The sequence below is a fragment of the Anas platyrhynchos genome, chromosome 12, assembly GCF_047663525.1.
Source record: "Anas platyrhynchos isolate ZD024472 breed Pekin duck chromosome 12, IASCAAS_PekinDuck_T2T, whole genome shotgun sequence".
In the NCBI taxonomy this organism is placed as follows: Eukaryota; Metazoa; Chordata; class Aves; order Anseriformes; family Anatidae; genus Anas; species Anas platyrhynchos.
In genome coordinates, this window is record NC_092598.1 from 21,319,644 (window position 1) to 21,337,029 (window position 17,386).

Below are 17,386 nucleotides of genomic sequence, written 5' to 3' on the forward strand. Positions count from 1 at the left end.
AGAACCTTTAAATGAAAACTGATGGAGCAAGGAGTATTTGATAAGACTTACTCATCTTTCTCCTTTCCAGTTAAGAATTAATCTGTTCATGCACAGTAACTTCTCAGATGCACAAATATCCTACATATTCACCACAAAGTTTAACTGGCCATCACAGCTTGTTTTCATGTGCTAGTAGTGTCTGTAAATTTGTACTACGTTACCTGCTATACATACATTTGTCAGAAGAGCCCTTCAGTGCCATTTCTCAAAATAGGAGTTTTATGGGATTATTGACCTAATCCTAAATAAGCTAATGAAAGCCTCTTTTGAGGCTTGCGGTTACCAGAGTCCCAAATACATCACTTGAACAATAATTTATTCAGATACAGATTCAGCTAAAATGCTAGCTGTCTTTCAGGCTTCATATAAAAGTACTGTAATATCTCTGTGCGTTCTTTAGCTGTGTCACAGGTAAACACGTGGATATAATGCAGTACTAAATATTCTCCGTATTTCACTTCATATTTTTATAGATAGATTTTGGTTGTATCAGTGTCCACTGCATTTAACTTCTCAACAGAGTAATACCCATCAAATTGTGTTTGCAATGGGCATTCCAAGCTTTCAAAACATTTGGCTACCTGGGATAGTTCAGCAGTGAAGAAAGGAATTTTTGTTCTCTTATTAGATTCTAAAGTCTCATTTCACAACTGCTTAATTTATTTACCAGTCTCTTGGGGGATGTTCAGAAGAGCGGAAATATGTTACAATACTACAGTACTTTCCAAAACACTACTAAGGCTGTGATTCTGCCACAACTGTCTTTTAGACGTTTCTCAATCTACCAGTCAGTATTACTTTAACAAATGTATCAAATGAACAGTTAAGCTAATAAGTGTCTTAATTGACCCAACTATATCTCCTGCTCACCAGCCCTCCTACATAAATACACTTGTAGTAAAAGAATGCATATTTTTGCTAAGTACCTCAGCAGCATCACATTCAAATTCCTCATGAACCCTTGGATGGAAGTTATCTAAATTGGATGATTTATGTTTTTTTAGATCATCAAGAGGTTTTTTGTATACTTTTTTCCAGTGACATTTCACTTTGCAAGCCAGCAATGCTTATTATCTAAGCAAACAGGTCTGGAATAGGTTTCACCACAATGTCCTCTGTAGTAAAGACAGATGTAAAACTATCAATCATTAACACTGTCATCATGTTTCTTAACTGCTCCCTTTTGCCCTTGAATATTCTCTAGCTTGAACAAGAAACCCTTCAAATAAATCTCTGTTCTGTTAGTTTGGTGGGTTGGTTGTTTCTTTTTTTGGTCAGCTTTCAAAAATCTGTTTCAGTCCTTCTCATTTCCTTCCTCCAACTTTGATTTATGTACTGTCTTCAGTAAGTTTTAAAATGTTTTCCCCAGATGGGAAGTTACCATTCACTAATACTCTCCTTTTTTCCTTTAGTGGTTCTCTTAATTCAAACTTCTGAAATGCCATTAAAGGCATCCATAGCACATGTAATGATTTTAACTTCTGATACACATCTTCTACCTCTTTGCATTTAGTTGTAAGTTGCTTTTCTAACATTATTGTCAGGTTCTGGTACCTTTCCTTCTCCTGTAGTCATTGACATTATTTAATGGCTTGCCTGTTGTGTAGTGAACTGTTACATGATGACTCTTTTTCTTGTTCTTTTTTCTTAAAGCTTGCCCTGTCAAGAAATAACTTAAAATATTCCTATTCATTCTATAGTCCAGGGAAAGGAAATGGCTCATGTGTAAAGCAGATACAATGCACAACAATCACATCTGGTGACAACTTGTGGTTTCCCACAAGTATCAAGATACAAATTGATCTTAAACTATAACAGTTCTGAAAAACTCTCACCAGAACCACTCACTCCAGTGAGAGTTTTCCAGAGCTCTGAGAAAAGTTCCTGAAGCTTACCACAACATGTTATTAAGTTCCTTTTGGTCATCTAGCAAGAGCTACGTATCTATATAACTTTGAAACTGTGTATTTATGTCGTAAGAACAGTCACACATCCTTCATAAGGGTAGATAAGCTTAACTCTTGCAATCAATGAGCTGGACGAGATCAATTACCAACTGAGAGGAAATAATTAAACATCCAGAAGTTGTTTTGTTCATTCTGTCTTCAGTTTATTTTCTTTTCATTGTAGTTCTGGCCAGGAATAATGGATGAACTGTCAGAGCTGAGAGAATTCTATGACCCAGACACTGTGGAGCTGATGAATTGGATTAAGTAAGAGGATTTTTTCTCTATTTAAGTTAAATGCTATTTATGTAAATCTAGTGTTCTTAGTTATAGTCCTCTGTTTTATTTGTCACAGGTCATGAGTGATCTCTGGTGACCCACAGAGATAGTTTCAGATGAATGGGGTATTTAGAGGTTAGCATATTAACAGCTGTGGTGGACAGCAATAGGCGAAGGTCCCCCAGTCTGCTTTTGTCTTCTGGTTCAGTATCATGCTGCTGCACTGCATGTGTGCCAGGAAAGCTGTTGATTCCATTTGCTCCTGTAAGCACACAGTTTTCCCAACTGAAAGAGTCATTTTGGAGGTGTCAAGCTTCTTCCATCATACCATGTCTACCTCTTTACATTAGTAGTTCTTTGTATTGAAACAATTTTCTTTTGATTTCCCAGTCCTCCACCCATTCCCACACCCTTTCTGTTTTCTTTAAGAAAAAAAATAGAATGTTTATAATTGTAAAAAACTGGCATATACAGTTGTAGGGCCAGGAAAGCTGTACCCTACGGTATGTTTCTTGACCTTTAAAATAGTAGAATTACTTACTAGAATGAATCCTAGCATACGTTCCAAACTGTAAATAAAATATTTGTAATTGAACTTGACAAAGCTAAACACAAGTACAAAGTCTGTTTCAAGAGTGTGAGAATCATTTCAGCCCCAACTCATCACTTCTGCTTTCTCACAAAGTATAGGAAAGTACTTTTTTGATTAAAACAGTTTAGAACACTCCAAGTAGACGATCTGATAAAAAGGGCCAAATAGGACATTCTCTGGAGGATTGTGAATTTAAGAGATATATTCTATTAACATACAGTTAACCACCGAAATCTTCCAGATTAAGTTCAGGTTATTTTATGATACTGACACTTGATAACTCTGCTACAATTAATGATCTGTCAAGGTTGGTATCAGGAGCTAATCATTCATTACTAAAACTCAGCATAAGGTGCTCTAATTTGTCACATATAGCATTGAATTAGGAATAACTCATCTGTGTTTTAGTCTCTCCACATCTCTTGATCTGCTTAGATCTAAATGCATACTAACTTGGCCAAATATACAAATATATAGTCTGAATCATAGCCAACTATTAGTCTGTCCACTATGAAGGGTCTCAGGTGTATTAACTCCTTCCCTTACTAACATTAGCATAACGTTTTCAGGAAGATATACTGGTTTATATCTTTAAAATAAAGTGCCTGCATAGTATCAGACTGCATCTATTCTAGAGCACAATTTCTGACATAATGAGCTTGCATATCCCAGTCTTGTTGTTTCCTACCCTCCACCTCATTTTTCTAGTTAGTAAAGAAAAAAAAAAGAGGTCAAGGAGGTCCTACCAGTAACACAGGGATAGTTCATAGCATTGTTCCCAGATGGGAGGTATATTAAAATTCTTAGTTTTGGTCTTTCTCCCTAAGACAACAGGAACAACATGCTCATTTGTGAGATGGGGAAGAGTATCAGTAGAATGAGCAAATAAGTAGCGTGAACTTCCCTACTCTGTTTTCTTCTGGTAAGTGTTTAAGAAGCAATGTCTTCTGCCTTTAAGGGGGAAAGCTGTCTAGAACTATGGCATATTTTATCAACAGTTAATAAAAATCATAGGAAAGGTGGTTTGTTTGTTTGTTTGTTTTTGTTTTGTTAATTTAAGAAATCTCAGACAACAGCCAAAATAGAGGGAAAGTTAACTGAGACTAAGATTTGGCAGAGCTTAGTTGTGTGTCAAATGGATTTGATTCAGACATGGGGATCAATCGGGCAAATTTTATTTTAGTAGAGACCCCCCCAAATTTTGAAAGTGCAGATAAGGGTACAAAAATAGAATGCCCATGATTTGATAGGAGTTATTTTATCCAGTAATTTGTATTAACAGTTATATTTTAATTTCAAGCCAGCTATAAATTTTAACTCTTCACTCTGACTTACCTACATGCCTGATTTTCAAGGGTAATCATACTGAAATCAACACATATTCCAGACTTTAAGGGCAATATTACACTTGTTTAAATTACTCTTTCCTGAAATTCTTGGGCATATCCTTTGCTATTGCCTCTGATTTGCCTGTAAAATTCAGGCACAAACTTGGTAGTGCCTGAGAACGATGTTTATCCCAGCAGTGCAGGTGCACTCCTTTATGTGAACAATATGTGCATGCAAGAAATTGAGGCTGGATCTAACAAAAATGCATCTTGTTGCTCTTTCTTTGTGGCTGTCATCTTCTGTTATTTTCTATCTTTCCAAATGAGAGGAGAGGGAAAACCATGATAGTCTCATTGCGTATGTTTTACTGCCTACCAATTTCAGCTATATTTTAGTAGAGCATTCTGCAATTAAAAATACCTTTGTTTTCAAGAAAAAGAAGATTCTGGATTGGCATGATTGAGAAGCTCTTTTCAGAATTTCCTTTTCTCAAGTCCCTTTGCTTTGTTTATTCATCTCACAGCCAAGTGCACCCAAGTGCTAGGAAAGGAATAATCTGAGATTTGCCTATTTTATACCTTTGAAAGCTGACTACTGAGTTTACTTTCAGTAAATAGAAATAGCTGTTTTTCTTTATAATGATATAACTGTGATTACATTTGCCATTTCATTAGGGCTTCCTTAAAACAAACTTGCAATAATTCTGTAGCAGCTTATTAACAGAAAGAATTACTACAACTTTTAGAGTCTGTGCAAGTTGAGCATAGACCTGTAATTCCTGTGAAGCCCTTTTCTTTTTAATGAGTTATTCTTTAGTATTTACATAATTCTCTACATTCTTAAATTTAGGTAAAGAAAAGCTTCACGCGTTATACTGTAGTGGTTAGTTTATGCGTTAGTTGAGCTGTAATTAACTTGTTGAAGTGTTAGAGCTTCAAAAATAAATGAAATTATTTGTTCAAAATGCCATCAAGTCTGCTTGAAATGACATTTAAATTACATAATGTAAATCAGTTTGACCTTTAAGTCCTTGTCATTATTTAGTGACATTTCATACAGAATAAATTGTTTGCAGGTTGGGCAGTGTGGTATGGAGCTTGGCGGAAAGCTATGGAAACAAATTATCCTTTCATTTTATACTTAATTTGTTCAGACATTTGTAAAAATTGCTTCATTTTTCTATAATAGAGAAGTGTCATTCAGTGGTTTGAAGCACATTTGCTGCCTTGGATACAGACCACAGCATTTAGTGACTGACGTAGGTAACAAGTATTAGAGAGGGATGCTTGCATGAAATGTAGAAATTACCCTGTACCTGAAAAATATTAGTTAATTGTTATGTCCCCGTCTAGTGGTTGTTTCAGAAGATAAAAGCTCAGTAGCAACTACCAGTTAAAGTTCTTTGAGATATAACTAGAGCTTAGAATCACATGAAGGTCACACTGGTTGTTGGCCTGAGAACTGTTGGAGCTGGCCCGGGTAGAATATGGGCAGTGGTACGTGTAGGTCTTCAGACACGTAAATCTGAGTCTTGGGGAAACATCTACCTTCACCTGGAATACCTTGTTCCCAATTCCATCCAGGACCAAGGCCTACAGCCAATTTTTTGGAAACCAAGAGAAGATCATTGGATTGCTTTTAAAATACAGCAGGAGGGAAAATGGTCAAAGCTCTTTATGCCCAATAAATAAAGAATGCACTGAACTGTATTTCACCCCTCCTGGGCAAGAGGTATTACTCTTAGAAACGGGAATTGAGCCTTGTGCATCTTCTACATTTTGGACAAGCATTTTAACCAGTGAGTAATTAAAAAAGGAAACTGTCGCCATTTCCTGAAGATTTCTTTTGTAAGAAAAGAGGCTGTAGGCTGCTTTTGTTTGCTTATGAGTTAGTTGTGTTTTTTGTTTTTTTTTTAAAAAAAAAAGTTTGATTCTGCAAGTTTGCTCTTGGGCACTTCAGGAATCAGAGGTGCCAAATTGCCTGGATGAGGTCAAGTCAGGAGATAAGTATTGCTGAGCTATAAAACTTGAACTAATCTGGAACTGAAACAGACTTCTCACAGTAACACAGACGTATTGAAAGCGTTCAGAATCATTATTTTCTATTTAGGTGTCTTAAGCTCTCTGAAGTTCCCATGTGAACCTAGTCCATGTGTTTTCAGCTTAGTCTAAAGAACTGTGCTTTCTTGCAGATGAAACGATGAATCTTAGCTGACAGCCTGTCAGTACCATTACATTTACATAATATTCTAAGATGAATTGATTTCTTTTAATAAAACATTTACTTCATGACACCTAATGACTTTCAATGTTTTAAGTAAAAGAAATTTTAAAGGAGATAAAATATTTGCAGAATTCCAAGTGAAGCTACTGAAGAACTAGTAAATCAGTAAAGTTAAATTATTGTATTAAATTATCATATCATTATTATCATATCTCTGCCCGTCCCATATGAGATCAACATAGCAATGCAAGAATCTGTAGGAAGGGTTTGTAGTTATTAATTCATTGATAAGCAATATCTTACAAAGCAATAGTAAAAGTTAATACTTGTCTCAACATTTTCAAGCCTATCATTGAGCATGAAGATGACTGAGTTTGTAGCTGCAATTTCAAAAGGCTCCCTAAGCACACCCTGAAGTGTCACACTTCTTTGACTACCATAGGTGCCATGCATGCATGCATTTGAATTTTAGGCATCTATTCATGTTTCCTCAATTTAAAATTAATTGGCTTAGTGTATGCTTCTTTCTGTTGTTTTAATCTCTTCCTAGAACATCCCTTAGTTATATACCCACTAAGGGCTAGAAACCAGTTAAGCAATTGGCATACTATCACCACTTTTATTAGCCTTAAATTATAGTAGCCTCTCTGGCATATTTAACACTTTTCTTCTACTGTGTCTTAATATATTTAGGTTCTAAACTTGTAGGGGGAGTATGGGCAAAACAGTGCTTTCCTGGGGAGGTGTTTAAACAATCCCAAAACACCAGGACTTATTTAGGTAACAATTCTAGGCATTGGTTTTGATTTTCAGATGAGATCACCGTATCAATAATCCATCGTATTTCTGTCTGGCCTCTTCCTCCATGCTGCATCCCCCTGATCCTGCAACAGGAACCATGCTTTTTGCAACTAGGGTGACTTTCCTCATAACTTCTCTCCCACAATTGTGGGAGGTGTGCCCAGGTTGAAGAACTGCTCAGACAGGTAGCGGTGCTCTGGGAGGAGGTGAACAGGCTCAGGAGCATCAGGGAATCAGAGATGGAAATTGACTGGTGGAGGTGCACTCTACCCTCTCTGTGGCAGGCTCGTGAGCCTGCCACAGCACAGGTGTCTCCTGTTATGCAGAAGACGGAGGTTCCCTCCTCCTGCCAGGCAGCGGGAGGAGACCTAGATCAAGGGGGGGAATGGAGGCAGGTGCCTATTCGGGGTGGTAGGCGAGCCCTCTCTCTGCCCACCTCACCTTCTCATCTACCCTTAAACAATCGATATGAAGGACTACAACAAGACAGTCTGAATGACAAAGTAGATAAAAACCCATCCCCGTTGGAGGGGGCGCCTAATACAAGGTGACCTACGCGTCACATTGCCACATCATCCTTCAAAAAAGAAAGAAGGGCTACTGTTATGGGGGGCTCCCTTCTGAAAGCGACAGAGGGACCGATATGCCGACCGGACCCAACCCGCAGAGAAGTCTGTTGCCTCCCTGGGGCTCGGGTGAGAGACTTTGCCAAGAAAGTCAAGCGCCTGGTACGGCCCACTGACTACTACCCGCTACTGGTCTTTCAGGCTGGTAGCGATGAAGTAGCAACGAGAAGTCCGAAGGCAATCAAAAGAGACTTTAGGGATTTGGGGCGACTACTTAGAGGATCAGGGGCGCAGGTTGTGTTTGCCTCTGTCCTTCCAATAGGGGGGATCGAAGCTGAAAGGTGTGCTGTTCACATAAACTCGTGGCTTCGAGACTGGTGTGACTGGCAGAACTTTGGGTTCTTTGATCACGGGAAGGTCTATGCTACACCGGGCCTGATGGCACCGGATGGGATGCGCCTCTCTCGGAGAGGGGTAAGGATCTTTGGTCAGAAGTTGGCAGGGCTGATAGATAGGGCTTTAAACTAGAGTCGAAGGGGGAAGGGGCTAAAACCAGGCACGCCGGTGAAGACCTAAGGGATGGTACGCTAGAATCAGAGAGGCTGTGTGCCAGTGAGGTCCTTCGGTCAGATCCACAAGGTGCTGAGTGTAAGGAGACGCACCTGAAGTGCTTCTACACGAACGCACGCAGTATGAGGAATAAAATGGATGAGCTAGAAGTCCTGGCCCAGTCCCGCAACTACGACATCATTGGCATAAGCAAAACCTGGTGGGATGAGTCCTGTGACTGGGGTGTTGCGATAGATGGTTACAGGCTCTTCAGGAGGGACAGGCAGGGTAGGCGAGGTGGTGGGGTGGCGATGTATGTGAAGCAGGGGCTGGACTGTGTGGAACTTCAGGTCGGCGATGGCAAAGTTGAGAGCCTCTGGGTAAGGGTCAAGGGACAAACGAATAAAGGGGATGTCGTTGTGGGAGTCTATTACAGACTGCCTGGCCAGGACGATAGCACGGATAAATTATTCTTTACAGAACTAAGAGAGGCCTCGAGATTAACTCCCCTTGTCCTTATGGGGGACTTCAACTTGCCTGACGTTAACTGGGAGTGCCACACGGCTGACACGAGCAAGACCAGGAGGTTCATGAAGCACCTAGATGATAACTTCTTGGTGCAGGTGCTAACGGAGCCAACTAGGAAAGGTGCCCTCCTAGACCTGTTGCTAGAAAACAGAGAGGGTCTGGTGGGAGATGTGGTGATTGGTGGCTGCCTCGGTCATAGCGACCATGAAGTGGTTGAGTTCAAAATTTACGGTGACAGAAGGAAAAGTGCCACCAAAACCTCATCCCTGGATATGGGGAAAGCGGACTTCAGGCTGCTCAGGGAACTAGTCAGCAAGGTCCCCTGGGAAGCTGCTCTTGAAGGCCTCGATGTCCACCAGTGCTGGTCATTCTTTAAGCGATGCCTCCTAGAAGCACAAGAACAGGCAGTTCCTAAATATCGCAAGTCAGGCAGGCGGGGCAGGAGGCCGGCGTGGCTGACCAGGAACATTCTGATGGAGATTAGGCGGAAACAGAGAGTGTTTCGCTACTGGAAGGAGGGCCAGGTGTCCTGGAAAGAATACAGGGATGCTGTTTGTGTTTGTAGGGAGAAAATTTGTGTGGCTAAAGCACACCTAGAGTTGAAGCTGGCTGTGTCTGTGAGAGAAAATAAAAAGGTTTTTTTTAGATATGTGAATGGAAAAAGGAGAGCTAAAGAATACATAAGGCCGCTCCTTGATAGGGAAGGTCTCCTCACAGACAATGACATAGGCAAAGCAGAGACGCTTAACGCCTTCTTTGCCTCTGTCTTCAATGCTGATGATGGGCTTCGGGACCCAGGGTGCCCTGAGCTGGAGGACCGGGACGGTGGGGATGACAAACTCCCAACCGATCCCGAACGTGTGCAGGATTTGCTACTCCACCTGGATCCCTACAAGTCCATGGGTCCGGATGGGATTCATCCCCGGGTGCTGAAAGAGCTGGCGGACATCATCGCGGAACCTCTCTCAATTATTTTTCAACGATCCTGGGAATTTGGAGAGGTCCCGGTAGACTGGAAGCTGGCAAATGTTGTGCCGATTTTCAAGAAGGGTCAGAAAGAAGACCCTAGCAATTACAGGCCTGTCAGTCTCACGTCAGTGCCTGGTAAAATCATGGAGAAGATGGTCCTCGAACTTATTGAGGCGCACCTGGGGGACAAAGCAGTCATTGGTCCCAGCCAGCATGGGTTTGTGAAGGGTAGGTCCTGCCTAACTAACCTGATTTCCTTTTATGATAAGATCACCCGTATGGTGGACCAAGGGAAACCAGCTGATGTGATTTTTTTGGACTTCAGCAAGGCTTTTGACACGGTTTCCCATAGGATCCTACTGGACAAAATGTCCACCATACAGCTAAATAAAAACATCATACGATGGGTGAGCAATTGGCTAACGGGCAGGGCCCAAAGGGTTATGGTAAATGGGGCTGTGTCAGGCTGGCGGGCGGTCACCAATGGGGTCCCTCAAGGCTCCATTTTAGGGCCGGTACTTTTCAATATTTTTATAAACGATCTGGATGTAGGAATAGAAGGTATTTTGAGCAAGTTTGCTGATGACACCAAACTTGGAGGAGTTGTGGACTTGAATGAAGGTGGAAAGGCCTTGCAGAGGGAACTGGATAGGTTGGAGAGCTGGGCGATCACCAACCGCATGAAGTTCAATAAGAGCAAGTGCCGGGTCCTGCACCTGGGACGGGGAAACCCTGGCTGCACGTACAGACTGGGTGATGAGACGCTGGAGAGCAGCCTAGAAGAGAGGGATCTGGGGGTCGTGGTAGACAGCAAGTTGAATATGAGCCAGCAGTGTGCCCTGGCAGCCAGGAGGGCCAACCGTGTCCTGGGGTGCATCAAGCACGGCATCGCTAGTAGGTCAAGGGAGGTGATTGTCCCGCTCTACTCTGCGCTGGTGCGGCCTCACCTCGAGTACTGTGTGCAGTTCTGGGCACCACAGTATAAAAAGGACATTAAACTGTTGGAGAGTGTCCAGAGGAGGGCTACGAAGATGGTGAAAGGCCTGGAGGGGAAGACGTACGAGGAGCAGCTGAGGGCACTGGGCCTGTTCAGCCTGGAGAAGAGGAGGCTGAGGGGAGACCTCATCACAGTCTACAACTTCCTCGTAAGGGGGTGTTGAGAGGCAGGAGACCTTTTCTCCATTAACACCAGTGACAGGACCCGCGGGAACGGGGTTAAGCTGAGGCAGGGGAAATTTAGGCTTGACATCAGGAGGGGGTTCTTCACAGAGAGGGTGGTTGCACACTGGAACAGGCTCCCCAGGGAAGTGGTCACTGCACCAAGCCTGTCTGAATTTAAGAAGAGATTGGACTGTGCACTTAGTCACATGGTCTGAACTTTTGGGTAGACCTGTGCGGTGTCAAGAGTTGGACTTGATGATCCTTAAGGGTCCCTTCCAACTCAAGATATTCTATGATTCTATGATTCTATAATTGCTGGAATAGGAAGATTGATGTGTGTGACACAGCAAAATTTTCATTCCATATGAATACCAGGAACAAGTTTTTGCATTCAGATTATCTGCTTCATGTAGAATACCTTGCATCATATACAAATGTATGTCACAATAAATTTCCTGATTTTTTTAAATAATTAGGATGTAGAAAATTATGAATATTGAGAGGTTCTATGAGCCCAAGAAACACATGAAATATGGAATTAGTTAACATTTTCAGGATCATGTTTTCCCTAAGTTTCCTCATAATGCATTTGTTATTTACAGTTCCAGAGTATGTATTTATTATTGAGATTTATTGTACACTTTCAAGTGTACATCATTAAAGGAAATATTGGACTTTAAGGCCTCATACTTGAGAAAAAACATGGTTGCTTAACAGTTTGGTCCCTGAATAATGAAGACACAAAAATGTTTTTCATTCCATTGGATCTGTAACAAGTGATGCAAAAATACCCCCACAGAGACTTCCTCAGACTTATCAACATTTGTTTAGGTCAAACACTCCAAACACAGCAGTGTTTGCTGGAAGCATGCAGCTATTAGCAGGAGTCAAACTGTGCACTGGACGGACGTTAACTAATCATCCACATTATGAGGATAAACATCTGAGAGAGAGAACAAAACAGGTAAGAGTATTGCAATGGCTTAAGCTAATTCCTATTCATGTTGCTGGCTCCATTCAGGAAAACACGTACAATCTCTAATGGCATAGTGCAAGTGACATCATGTGCTTATGCATTGCTCTAACTTACTTTCAGATACAGTTCCAGAATATAATTTCATTTGTGAAACTCAGTGCTTTGGGCATCTGCTAAGTCACTTCTGACAGCTGGTATGTCTGAATAACTGAACTAGATGCTCAGGCTAGTTCTGAACAAACTGTTAGGTACTGTTGCCATTTACAGATCCTGCTGCCCAGTTGGAACACTCAGATGGAGCACTTTCTGATTTGCCCTTGAGTTCCCAGATATAACAGCACATGACATTTTACATAGAAATTTTATATAGAAATTACCTTGAGAAACTCTACACGGGGGGGACTGTTTTAAACTATCCTTTCCTATAGTTTAGACATTCTGAAAGTTTTACAGGCATCTACCAAGGCCTTTCTGAAAACAGCAGCAATATCTTTCAGTTTCATAGCCAGCAGCAGCACTGTTGTGCATTACAGTATGCATACCATCTTGTAGAGACTGTAAATGGATACTGAATAAAGATGGGTTGGTTTTGTTGGTGTTTTTTTGTTTGTTTGTTTTTGAAATACCTAATTCACATCATGTGGATTATGAATCTAATTTCTTCCTCTGGTTCAAAATAACAGAATCATGAAAGATCAAACAAATAGGTAGTGATTATGCACTTACCTTACGACTCAGTTTTCTTTTATTATAGATTTATCAGATCTATGCCAAGAGATCTCCTGAAGATGTTTACAGAATACTGCAATCCTTTGGCACAGACTATGTGATCCTAGAAGACAGTATTTGCTATGAAAGAAGACACAGTAGAGGCTGTAGGTTACGTGACCTGCTTGATACAGCTAATGGTCATGTAAGTATTTCATACAATATTTATACAGAAAATATTTTGCTTAGCTTCTTGTTGAAGCTCAGCTAGGATTTGGAGTAGCTTTGGTTATTTCCAATTCATCATAAGTGTAGCAAGTAAATCTTAATGGAGCTTTTAGACATTCTCAAAATTGCCAAATTGAACCCTCCTTGCTTTTAATAGTGTTTGATGGAATTCAACCTATGCAAAATAAGCAATCACTTGTGCTGAGCGTCAGATTAACAAAACGCAAATAATGGTCCCTTTCACAGGGTAAATCACTTCATAGCTTTGGTTCCCTCAGGGAAAGTGAGCAGTTGTATTAGTCTGTTGTGCAAGTAGAATTGTCAAACATTTCTAGAGCTAACATGGAACCGTAGCAGACCCCATAACCCAAAGCAGATATTTGCCACTGACAAGTTAGCATTTTGAGAAACAATGATACTGTAAATCTTACTGGTTTCATGTTACTTTCTTCCTCTCACTTGTTTCACACAGTCACTGTTAACAAATCTGGCCAGTCTAACCCTGATTGTATCACCAAGGTTGTTTTCAGTTTCTTGTTATTTTATGTAACTGAATTGGCTACAGGTATTTCATAAAGCTGTTCAATTTCATTACAGATCATGGATGGTTTGGGAGAGAGTGAACCTGATTTGAAGCCTTCCTTGTATCCTCGCTTCTGTGAGGAAATTAAAAAAAATCTGCCTTCTTATACTTTACGCTTCATTAGAGTGTTTCAAAACAAAACATTCCATGTTTACAAACTTGCTAAGTATAAATAACATTTCCAACAATGGCTTCAAGTTCATTATTTTTTTTAATGCCAGAACCCACATTAGAAAATACAGAAGTTTACAAACATTTCACATTTGTGAGACATTTTACATTGATGGTTTCTTGTTTGATTTTTTGTTTTAAGACAGTTTTAGTTTTGATAACATTCTTGATGTTGCCAAAATTGTCAATGATTCATAAATGCTAACTGGGACCATATTGATTATAAAATCTGAACTTTGAAATACCTGTGAAATTGTTTTCAAGTTGTAACCAGCTGAAAGACGCACAAAATGAGCAGCCTGCATGACCACTGCAGAATAGCTAGCCTATGAAATTCTGCTCACCGTTTTGGATTTTTACTATAAAGTTACAGAAATGCAATGAAAGTAGGCCATGCTACTTCTATACTGAGTATGTGTTATCTTTGTGAATCTTTAATTAAAAAAATAGGGTTTAGTCTTACAATGTGATCTATTTTGACAGATCCTTACGCTCTTTCAGTGCCTCTTTTTTGAATTCATTGGGAATGTATGTGGATATGAGTTTCTAAGCTTGTGGGTGTGATTGCAGAATCAGCAAACAAGTTTAAAGAATAAAACTTTAATCATTGTTCTGCATTTTTAGTGATAAAGAAACATACTGTTTTATAACATTATGCATATAACGATGGAGTGTTACCTATTTCTAGTGAGAGTTAAGGTTGGAGCATGCCTGATACATGTTGCATGTATCCTTGTAAAATATCCTTGTAGAATGCTCAGGACAAACAAAACACGAATTTCTCAGCTTGGACTCTTGCATTATTTTCTGTATGTAGTTTATGAACTATAGGGGGGCGATTTTCTCCCCACATGAATTCCAAAAGTAAGATACCAAAACTGAACACTGCCAACCTTACAGAAGAAACATTCACCCCTAAAATTGACAGGAACCTTAAGTATTTAAATATGTTTGGGTATTAGAGCTTTGCTTTACATTACTCCAGTCACAAGGCCATTTATTTTATTACAAAAATCACTGTATCCTTGCTCTTTAGCCTAAGATACCACAATTTTTTTAAATTGGTTTGGAAGATTGCATGAAAGCAGTCCTCAATCCTGTGAATTTGTGATTTGTTTGTAGTCTTTGTCTTTTTACCAGGCTAGAATTTCGTGGATTGTATTGACTTTGTAAATGCTCAGTAGATAGTATGTCACTTTTAGTGTGTTTTAGGGTTTTATATTGAAATTAGAGATTAAGTCTGATTAAAAGTCTAACAGTACTCCAACTTTAATTAGACATCCACTGCGATCATTTGTTTCGTATGAAAAACAGAACTGTAATAATTAAGCATCTCTAGTTGAATTAACATTTGAACACCTATAAGAGTGTTTGTGGCCTGTGCAAATAACTCTGTTATAATAATTACCACTGCAATTAATTTCTAATGATGGGAAACTTAAAGTGCTACTGATAGCAAATTCCACATTTAATTTAATCAAGATGTGTAATAAGATTAGTTTCCAAAACTAGCCTGTGTTTCAATTCCAAATGATTTAAATGTTTTCCCTTTTCAGTTGTACTAAGGTAAATTACTGAAGAGATGGAGATGGTTATGTCACATGCTCAAACAATTTTATATTCAGTAAATACTCATTAACAGTGTTCAATATCCTTCTATACTTCCATGCTAACACAAAAAGAAAGCATTCTTTAATCAGACTGTATTTAAATCAAACATTGACAGTAGCTAGACTGTTAAACTGTGCAACTGAAACTCCTGAGTACATTCTATCCTGTATCTCTTAATGAGGTTGGAGACCACTGCAGTTTAACATAATACAATGATAAAACACTTTAATCAGTATTAAAACTTTAATTAGACTTGTAATGACGCACACCTGTTCTTGCTGAAAGCATGGGTCAGTGAATTCCTCAATAAGTGCCTTACAGTAATTGAAAACAAGCAAATGTAAGGTAAAGTGTATTTAGGCTGTACTGTCTTATTTTAAAATGTGGTTTTATCTTCCTTTAAAGGTGCAGTAACTTTCTTATGAGAGATTCCAAGATCCAGTGGTACCCCAAGATTTTCACAATTTATTTGTAGGTAACAGCTCTGACTAGAAGTCCAGGCTATAACAATTATTTTAAGTAGACTTTTTTCTTCAAAAACACAGCCTGTGATTTTGCCACAAGAGAAATAAAAATATAGAAAATAAAAAGGTCTATTTGTTTTTTAAAATAAAATCCAAGCTACCTTTGTTCTTGTGTACACATAAAAACCACAACTCTCCTGATCCAGAACTACCACAGTAACAATTTTTTGCATAACACTAATATCTCCCAAAGTAGCACACCAGAAATTTGAAGCATTAGATACAAACCACTTTTGAAATTTTTGCAGCTAGCAGTCATTAAGGCCAGGTAGTTTGTGACGCTTCCAAGCTATTCCAACACTTCTGTATTTGAAAGATTTAAGATGAAGGGTGTATTTCAATGACTGTATAATAAAGCATTCAGAAGAATGATCTTTTTAAAACAGTAAAATAGAAAATGTCAAGAAACAAAACCACCTACCAGCTCTGAGGAAAGGTACATACACTTGTCAACACAGCACTCAGACAGCAAGCAGCTGCTCCTCTGCCCTAATTTAAAGGCTTGCCCGCCACAGCAAGGCATGCTGGACATGGCGGCCAGTGGTGTTGGCCAACCTACTGGTCTGTGGGGACTGGTGGTACAGAGGGCTATGCTTCCTGTTCCTAGAGGTTGGCTCTAAATCCAGGTGGTTTCTAGGAGCTATGTGGTGTTTTACTTGACTGGATACGTTCTCTACTTTCTGTGTCTTACTATGGTATATATTTACTGCATTATACATGTGCATTTTTTTTTTATAATAACTTCACCTGTTCCTGATCTACATCATCTTGATGCACCTTATTTCCAAGCGGCTGTAGTGATTTCACTGTTTCTAAGTACTAAGTATGATGTATCCCCATGAACAACACTCATGGCAATGCACTTACCAAAATCTGAAATAACTAGCTATGTGAATGACACCATCATGATTTCATGTGTGTTACATATTGTCTGGAAGGACTCAAGCTGTGCATTATCAGTGGAATGGATGGCGTTGAATGACATTTTTAGATCACAGAGGCAAAATGTTATCAAGTGGCTGGAATGTTTTTAGGGGAGAAAAGCCTTTGAGGACCACAAGTATATTTTCATTTTGTCTTTCACAATTCTGCTGGTGAGATCTAACATAGTTATTTTATATGTTGTTGTAAAGAGATGTAGTGACTCTTGTATACTAAATAAATTGAGTAATTTGAAAATCAGATATTTTGGGTTTTTATGGTGGGATGGATTGAAAAAGGTGCTGTTAGGGAATCTGCTGTTTGTCAGTCCATATGAAGGAAAAGAAAAGATTTTTCAGCAGACAGGTTTTGAAGTTCTTCTGACTCCTTGGTTTACATTATGTAAAAAAAAAAAAAAAAAAAAGTGTAACTATAGTTACAAACACAAGCAACTGTGAGGGTTGGCTTGTTTATTTGTGTATGTATGATTACAAATCACAACACAGCTGCAATTGGGGAAGTAGTTAGAGGAGCAACTTCAGCTTGGCTTCCAAATTGCCTGTTTGGGAATGGAAATCGGAGACATCTCAATCAGAGTAACTCTACAACTATGCTGAGCAACCCAGTTCCTCTAGTGCAAAGTCACCATGCTACAAGAATTTTGATCTGGCTTGCTTTT

General features: G+C 39.5%; 1 protein-coding gene across 6 annotated transcripts in view; it reads left to right on the top strand.

The window, feature by feature from the left end:
* Positions 1 to 16,968, top strand: part of DPY19L3 (dpy-19 like C-mannosyltransferase 3) — a 38,202-nt gene extending 21,234 nt beyond the window's left edge. For 4 of the 6 annotated variants that reach the window (XM_027466823.3, XM_027466822.3, XM_027466821.3 and 1 more), the window contains 4 exons: positions 2,173 to 2,255; positions 11,817 to 11,949; positions 12,716 to 12,874; positions 13,495 to 16,968. In XM_027466823.3, the coding sequence (XP_027322624.1) occupies positions 2,173 to 2,255; positions 11,817 to 11,949; positions 12,716 to 12,874; positions 13,495 to 13,656 (537 nt within the window). In that variant the 3' untranslated portion in view covers positions 13,657 to 16,968. Of the gene's footprint in view, positions 1 to 2,172; positions 2,256 to 3,686; positions 3,782 to 11,816; positions 11,950 to 12,715; positions 12,875 to 13,494 lie in introns of all 6 variants that reach the window. The other 2 variants (XR_011812172.1, XM_027466824.3) reach the window with 2 other exon arrangements.
* The last annotated feature ends 418 nt before the right edge of the window (positions 16,969 to 17,386 follow it).